Raw genomic sequence first — 8955 nt, forward strand, 5'->3', positions numbered from 1 at the left:
TTTTACTCTAAGTTTGGCTGGTGAAATCATGAGACTTTCTAGCCTAACGGTCTTGAGACATTTTTCTAAGTTGCAAGATGCCTCCCTATGGAGTTTTAATTACTAAGCTCAAAGCAAACTCTGAAATGGATACAGAAGTCTGTGAAACAATGACATAGTTCCCAAAATTTGAAAAACAGGAGACTTAAGGCAGACGGTGATACCAAAAAGAGCCAGTCAAGTATTAAAATGGCACTCTGGAAATGGTTCATAGCAAAACCTAATTTTTTACTAGTTTTCATCATATGGGTGAAACTATCCAGTCAGCAGACAACAGATGCGGGCAGCATGATTAGGCCACACCAAGGCAACTTCCAGGAAAGTGACTTCTGGGGCCATGTGGCTTGCACTCATCCACAGCAAGACAGACTGGTCCCTCAACCTCACTGTGTACCTGGGAAAAGACAGTAAAAGTACTTCCATAAGAGGTAAAGACTAACAGGAACCTATAAGCTCACCCTGGAAAGATGTGAAAATGTAACGGAAAAGGAGCACCATATGCTGATTTTAACAGCTTTTTTACTGGAGGAATTTATTGGTCATGTACACACCATAGGAAAATTATCCCCCCCATTCCAAAGGTAATGCAGAAAAATTAGATTCATAAGAGAAGTATACGTACAAAGTAGGCAAAAATATGGTACATGTTTTTGAAACAGAAAATATGAAAATAATTTCACTGTGAAATGCCTTGATTTGCGAGTTGGTACTTATATTAACCAGATCCAACTGCTCTAATAAATCTCTAGTATATATGTTTTAGAATAACTATTTTTTAAAAAATACCTATTTTTAAGCCAAAACATAAAATCTGTACTTGTGCACCCATGTATAAGTTATCCTCCTTGGTATCTTCATAGATCCAAGATGCTAAGAGATTAACAAAGTAATTTTAAAAAAAAATCTCAAGCCACAGATTAACAAATATACTTCCTCAAGTTTTCTGGGTTACCCTACTAAAAATAACTTATAATAATGTACTCTGGATTTTCAGATATAAATACCAGTCAATGGTTAGTTGGCCATTACATGACAGTATAATTATCCTTAGAACTAAGTCATAGTATATAGAATGCCTTAACTTTTCTTAGTTCAAACCCTGTAATTTGACCCTAAAATTCATAAGCATACCCTTTTCTGTGCTTTAAGCAGACACACTGACTTTGCAGTCTATACTTTGTAAGAGAGCAGGTAACTCTAGCACAGAAGAAACTATATAATGCGGCCTGGGGGATGACTTCAACGGCACCATTCCATTTTTATTTATCCAGACTGTTGCCTTCAGCCCTGCATTGAGGCCTCCTTGTATATCCGTTTCTAGTGTGTCACCAACCATCACACAGTCCCCAGGCTGTACTCCAAGGAGATCACAGGAGTAATAAAATATGGAAGGTGCCGGTTTCTCCTCTTTCTGCTCTCCACCTACAACAATAGCGTCAAAATAGGACTGACAGGCACAAGCCTTGATCTTCTCCCTCTGGGTCTGTTGTTCTCCATTTGTTAATAAAAGTAGGCGGACCTCCTTTCGAAGTTCAGTGAGCATGGCTTTGACATCTTCTGCTAGTGTCATATGCTGTAAACGTGTAGATTTCCACAGGAAATAACATTCTTCAGCTAATTTCCTATTGGCCGCACCACCTTTTGTTTCCTGGATTGCTTCTTCCCAGTGTGAAGTCCTGAGGTCAGTAATGCAGCTTTTGGAAGGATGAAAACATTCCTTGCTGAGCTTAACTTGAACTTTGTTACAGATGATTTCAGCCTCTTCTTTGTAATGGTATTTTGATTGTAAGAGCTTTATCACCTAAATAAAGGAAAATAACTCCATCAACATACTTCATGTCTTTAATACTTATCCTGTGAGCCTATAAACCCAGAGCACAGACAGATTCTAACTCCACTCCTCTGTCTTAAGGAAGCTCTATTACCACACCATTTCTGTTGGGAATTGGTCTTATTTTTAAAGAACACAAGAGTGAAGATTTCCCAACCTTTCTAGACAACTCATTCATATTTTTTTACCAATTTTTTCTAAGAAGATTCTTTATATATATATATATATATATATATACACACATATCTAATAAAAATCCCTCATTTGTCAGTTTAAGTCTACCACCTTTCATTCCGGTCATGAAGACATGACAACTAAACTGTGCTTATATTTAGTAAAACGTAAAATTTCTAACAACTGATATGTAGACTCTTCCCAGAAATAACGCTAGTTCACCTAACCTTTCATCTTATCCATTTTACGTTCTGAAGGCCTAAATTAGGTCCTAAAGGGGACCTAATTCTGTACTTTTAAAAACAGGTATATGTAGCTCTAATGGAATCAGGCATGTTCTGTGACCTCAGCAGTTTAATGATGGTGCTTCTTCCAAACTTAGGATTCCAGATAAAAAACTTCAAGTAGTTCTGAGTCTCCCTCTTTGTCACACTGGTTCTGAATCCCTTATCATAATCTTTCTTATGTTCCCACAGCTCTTTATCTTGACTTTTTATGAGATTAGGTTCTTATCCCTTTGGCCTATCTTCTTACCAAGATGCTAATGTGGCAAAGCATTATGCCCAGTACTCACATATATTATTTCTAATCTTTCCTGCAACTCTGCAAGGGAATTTCCTTTCTGAGATGAGGGAATGGAAGTTTAGACCTGATAAATAACTTGCCCCAGCTGAGATTTAAGCCCATACTTGCCTAACTCCACAGGCCACATGCTTGCGTTTATACTATGTATTCGGCACTGGAGACTGGACTCTTTGTCCTCATGAACTTATCTGGTGGGGAAAATAACCACCACAAATGCTGGGTTGAGTGCCTTGACAGTCACACAAAAAACTGGAAATAAAATGTAAGGATCAACCCCAGGGTTGTTGGGTAAGGAGGGCAGAGGAAGGAACATTTAAACCAAGGCGTTACCAAGCCCAAAGGTGGGGATGGGAGGAGGATAAAATCATTCTAGACAGAAGGAACAGCACAAAGACACAGTACTTGGAATTCTGTGAACTGGGAAAGGCAAGAAGCTGAGTTCAGCCACAATGGAAGGCAAGTGAGGGCGAGTGCTAGAGATGAGGCTGGGTAGGCTGTAGCTACCGAAATTCCCTTGGCACACTTTATGCCCATACATGCCAAAGGCTTCATACTGCAAGTGCTTGGGCTTCTCTGCCTGGGAGCTTTATCTCGCCATAGGGGCACCCATGCACATAGGCTGGAGCCAGAGTATAGCCCAAGGAGCAGGTCTCAACCAATAAGAAGCAGATATTGGTGGGTTGCCCCTTGGAAGGGACAAGTAAAGTATGTCTACATGTGTCTCCCAGAGTCCCCAACCGTTCACACAGTTCCCTGCTCATGAACACAGCCTGTATTAGATTCCTTCCCTTCCCTGTCTGACTCCACCACCCCCTACAGTGCTTCCTAGGGTCACCTTCCAAGTGAACTGCTTGCAGTTGAAGCCGCCTATCCCAGGGACATCTGGGAAAGTCGATCATGCCAAGGCAATTTTGGATCTTTGAGGATGAGGGCAATGCACACAGCTGGGGCTAAAGATTTTCTGTTGTTGAAGTGAAGCAGTCAAAGTCAAGTTAAATTGTTACCCTAAACTCTATAGGGAATAAATGATCTGCTACTCACACCAGACACTCAATTCACCTACTGAAAAGGGGAAAGAGCTGAAGAGACACAGTCTTCCTCAAGCTATTTGTGTTAATCACAAAACATAATAGTTAAGAAAAGTCTTACTAGTCAGAGAAAAATAAACCAGCCCTAAGAATTTTAGGTGAAGGGAAAACTTTGAAATTTCTTGCTTTATAAAGTTAAAATTCAATGAACAAATCAAGCCTTTTCAATCTCCATAGTTATGTCACCATCTTTTCTAGCAATGTCAACTAAATTACTCCTGAGCTATGATTGAAGGTCACTATACAGTTTTAGCAACGCTACTGCTACACAGTAAAAGGACACAGGCCTCTAGGACTCCACAGTACTTGCGATTCAACAGGAACTGGCTCCGTTCATAAATGAAAGCTCCCAATAAAGATCCAGTTTCCTATAAACTGTAATTGGCAGTTTGTTAAGCACATTCTTGGGATCTGAAAAAGCAGATCAGCTCACCTTAAAGGGGAGATTCTTGTAGAGGTATATTGCTCCCAAGTTTCAAAACTGCCTCCCATTACATTCCCTGAATTAACTTTGCCATTTCGTCACACAGAAACTAATTACATATTCATTTGGAACAACAAGTGGCATTTTAATAATATTAACAGCTTTGGGAAAGATGTTTATCATTCACATATTAATATTAGTTCAAACAGAAATAATACCTAAGGTGAATTAGTCCACATTACTGGTGCAAGCTCTCCTAACACCTGCACTGAGAGAATGGGAGTCTAAATTTAATTGGGGATGGAGGGAAAAGACCTCTAATTCAGAGGTGTGATGACATTTTGCATAAGGGTAAGTCAGGCCTGAAAAGGATTCTGAGTAGAATGAGCCCACTAGGCACGTACAGGCCTGAAGAAGGGAAAGCTAAGATAGTGAGAGAGGGGAGATCAATTTCTAGACACAATATAAACTCAAATTCCATCTACTTCAAAACTCTATTTAAGGCTCTATCGCAACACATACAAAAAGGAAACTCTGTCCTACTTCCTACTTTCTGGACCCAGACTTAAATACCATTAGTACTAGTGTTCAGCTGTGATTTAAAAAGACTTTTTGAGGGCCAGTGTGGGAACCATGTAACACATATGATAAAGATATGAAGTGGCTGAATTCTAAATAAAACTATTTTTTAAAATACATGCTCACAAAACATGATGGCTGCATACAGACTAACAATTCAAGCAGCCCTCCTGTTATTCATTTATTTTTTTTGTGGTACGCGGGCCTCTCACTGTTGTGGTCTCTCCCGTTGCGGAGCACAGGCTCCGGACGCGCAAGCTCAGCAGCCATGGCTCACGGGCCCAGCCGCTCCACGGCATGCGGGATCTTCCCGGACCAGGGCACGAACCCGTGTCCCCTGCATCGGCAGGCGGACTCTCAACCACTGCGCCACCAGGGAAGCCCCCTCCTGTTATTTTTAGTTCAAGTCTTTGTTCAAACATCATCTACTCTATGTGGCCTAATCTGACCAACCTATTTTAAAAATGCAATTCTTTCTCCCCTCCACTTTTTCTGACACACTTATAAATAAAAGCACATTTATTATGTTCACTGTCATACCCATTAGAAAGCAAACTCAAAAATGCAGAAATCTTTTTTGCTTTGTTCTCTGAGAAACCCCAATTTTCTGGAGAAGCCTTCTTCTTGAGTAGTGACACTGAAAGAGGGTGGAAATAGCTTTCCCAGATGATTTAAAAATAAATTAAAGCTGATAGCCATATTTTGTAATAACTATAAATGGAAAGTAACCTTTAAAAATTGTATATATATAAAAAAAGAGGCTGAAAAAAGAAAAAAAATTAAAGTGATATATAGTCAGTATGATTCCTTTTCCTCAAGCCCAAGGCAATGGCTGGACCTTTTCACTGAATCATTCAGTGATTCAGAAAGCTGGCATGTTACTTTTGAATAGGCTAACATTTGTGGGTGTTGTATTCTTATGTGATAAAGCGATCCTAGATCCTCGTATAGTTAATTCTGCACATTTCGTAGGATATTTATAAAGCAAATGGTAAGAGAACCAAGTCTGGAGAATAGGACTTTTATCCATCCATTCAACATTCACCCTGTGTCAAACACAGGGTGATGAATAAGACAGTTTTTTCCCTCTTAAGAAGCTCACTATTTAGCTGTGGGCATGTGAGTTGGAATGTGGAGGATGAACTGGACATGGTAAGCCTGGCATCAAGACCATAGTAACAGTCTTGGTGAGAGACAAGTCCAGCTTTAACTAAGAAAAGGGCAGAGGGGATGTGCAGGAGAGGACAGACTTGGTGACAGAGTGGACGGTGGTATAATTCTGCAACACTGGACTGTATGTACTTCCCATGCATTACATTAAACCTAGCTGATAGGGTTTTTGAGAACTAATTTCACTATTCAAATATCACTATTTAAAGATTTGAGGCTTAGAGCAGTTAACTAACTTGTTCGGGTGCTTTCACCTAGGTATTGGGAGAGCTGTGATTCAATCTCAACTGTCTAATTTTAAAGCTTAAACTCTTGGCCTATAGCAAGGATTGGAATAAAATAAGAACTTAATGACAACACACTGGACTTGGCCTGCCAAAACACACAAGTAAATATGTACAGTTTGCAGCCAGAGATACTGGAGACAATATAGCAGGGGATGGTGCCCCTGAGGTCAAGATCAAAGGCATGAAGGGACAGTCAACAGTGTATAATACTTCGGTAAAGTCATTAAGACAGACTTAAAATGTCCAGGATTCTGGCAATTTGGGAGGTGCCTATAGATGGTGAGTTTATTTCATTCTAGTGGCAAAAACAAAAAAAACACACTACAGTGGTTTTGGGAATACACAGGAAGTAGAAACATGGAGATAATGGTATAGATTTCTCTTGAAAAACATGGCTGTCAAGAGAGGTAATATCTTGTGGAGAAATAAGGGTCCAAGGGAAGCGTTCTTTTTAAAGTACTGGACATTTTAAAAGATTCTGCATGAATTATTCACATTTGCTTATTTTTTTTTTAAGCTCAAAAATTGACATAGGTTTGTTGCCCTTTTTTTTATTTTTTGAAATAATTGTATAAAATAATCGTTAACATTTTTCCAATGCATATTTTGGAGAATCATTCTGCTAAACTGTTATACACAGTATCTCAATTAATTCCCCAAAACAGTCTTTTAAAGTTGGCCCTAGTGTCGTATTGTAATACAGATGAGAAACTGAGGCACTGAGTTGAATTATTTGCCCGAGATCTCAGAGAAAATTGTGGAGCCAAGATTCAAACCCAAGAAATGTGCAAGCTGACTATTTATGATTAAACACTGATTATATTGCTTATGGAGTATCATAAGAGAGTGTAAAGACATCTTTATCAAACAAATAAAAATAGAGTATTGGACGGGCTTCCCTGGTGGCGCAGTGGTTGAGAGTCCGCCTGCCGATGCAGGGGACGCAGGTTCGTGCCCCGGTCCGGGAAGATCCCACATGCCGCGGAGCGGCTGGGCCCGTGAGCCATGGCCGCTGAGCCTGCGAGTCCGAAGCCTGTGCTCCACAACGGGAGAGGCCACGACAGTGAGAGGCCCGCGTACCGCAAAAAAAATAATAATAATAAATAAAAAAAAATAGAGTATTGGACAGATCCGAAAACGCAGCAGGTGTGGAATGCACCAAGAAAGAGGACGAAGAGGCTGAAGATCCAGGGAGACACAACCTAACTAATGAAGCATGAAGAGGACGGGACACTCAGGGCTGAAAGGATTTAGCTTCTGAAAGTGGGTTTTTCAGATATGGTAATCCTTAGTTTTCTCTTTAAAGCTGAATGCAGACGAAAGAAAGCAGGGGTGGCTTCGGGTCTTGAACAGCACGGGAAAGGTCTGAAAAAGCATCAGTAGGTACAGAAAGGGGAGGATGCGGCGGAGCAAGGCCTCGTGAAGGTAAACCTACTGAGGGTCACACCCGCGGCAGGAACACCTGCGGAGAAAACTCCCTCGAGTCGATAAAGTCCAGGCTCAAAGGTCCAACGAAGAGCACGCGGTGGGAGACCAGCCTCCCGCGGTCAGTCCCGGAGAGCCGGGTGCCCGCTCGTCCCGGCAGGTCCAAACCTGTCCCGGCAGAAAGCCAGACGCCTGGCGCGCGGCCGCCTTTCTGTGCGGAGGCGACTCTGCCCTTGTGGCAGTTTGGCGACATCCTTCCGGGAGCCCGAGCGCTGGGAGCGCCCTCAGGTCGCAGCCTCCCCGCTCTCTGAGCGAGGCCGCCGCCGCGGGCCGGCACGAAGGGCCTTCGGGACCAGGGGCGCCGGCGCGGAGGGAGCCGACAGGGCAGTGGGCCGGCGGCCCAAGGGGGCGAGAGAGCGCGCGGGGCGGGGCGCCGGGCTCGCCGGAGGGAAGCAGTAGCCGGAACGTTACCTCCAACATGCCCTTCCGACTCGCCCCGGCCGTGTCGATGAGCGTGTTGTCCAAGTCGAAGAAGACTGCCCGCACCCGTCTCAGCCCCATGCCGCCGCCGCCTGCGCGACGCGCCAACTCGTAGCCGCCGCGCGCGCCTGCGCGAAACGGACCGGCGGACGGGAAATACCGGGGCGGAGCCGCGAGGCCGCCCGACCCTTGCGCACCGGCGGGGAACTCCCGCGAGATGTCCCCATACCTGAGTGGCGCGGAACAGCGACGTCCCGCGAGACTCCGGAATCGTGGTCCTAGGGAGGGCCGGGGACTCGCCGCCGTCACGATGCTAGCGGTTGTCTGAGTCGCTGACGTGTAGGGGGTGGTTGGAAGCGCGGCTTCCTTCTTGGTGCCTCTCTGTGCTTATCTCTTTTCTCATTTTGCCCTCCTTGCGTGAGGAGGACGTCGTGACTGCCCGCGGGAGGTTTTCTGCGCCTTGTGGCGACCGGAAGGAGACAGAACAAGGGGTTTTCCCGGTCGGACCGGGTGTCCTGGCCCGCGCAGCTCAGGCGGTTTCCGAGCGTGGCCGGGTCGGGGGTGTGTGTGTGGTTACGAGTCTGCGGCCCCGCTGGATGGCAGGAGCCGGCTCAGAGCTGGGGGATGTGTTGGAAAGGTGTAACCTGGATTTTGGAGCCATTGTTTGACGGCTCTGCCTGAAGACCGAGGGCTCCGTAGTGTCTGCCCGATGTTTTGTCCACCTTGATTTGATGGCTTTTCCTGAAGCCTTGCATTTTCCGGTCGCTGGGTGTCTTTTTTACTTGGATGATTTTCAGGTATAGCCAGAGGCTGAGGTACCTAGAGAGTCTGTTAAACCTGCAGAAGGTCAGTAACAGTTGTTTGCTTTCTGCT

At 44.0% G+C, this 8955-nt stretch overlaps 1 protein-coding gene across 1 annotated transcript; it reads right to left on the reverse strand.

Annotated features, from left to right (window-relative positions):
* Nucleotides 1-321: 321 nt before the first annotated feature.
* On the reverse strand, nucleotides 322-8237 carry NANP (N-acetylneuraminic acid phosphatase). The gene is made up of 3 exons (XM_022594152.3): nucleotides 8074-8237; nucleotides 1171-1840; nucleotides 322-433 (listed from the first exon to the last, which is right to left on the reverse strand). The coding sequence occupies exons 1-2, from the start codon at nucleotides 8161-8163 to the stop codon at nucleotides 1184-1186; spliced, it is 747 nt and encodes a 248-aa protein (XP_022449860.1). The 5' UTR covers nucleotides 8164-8237; the 3' UTR covers nucleotides 322-433; nucleotides 1171-1183.
* Between the last annotated feature and the right edge of the window lie 718 nt (nucleotides 8238-8955).

This window comes from Delphinapterus leucas, chromosome 15 (genome assembly GCF_059928025.1).
Source record: "Delphinapterus leucas isolate spDelLeu-1000000601 "Yukka" chromosome 15, BTC_Dleu_Yukka2, whole genome shotgun sequence".
In the NCBI taxonomy this organism is placed as follows: domain Eukaryota; kingdom Metazoa; phylum Chordata; class Mammalia; order Artiodactyla; family Monodontidae; genus Delphinapterus; species Delphinapterus leucas.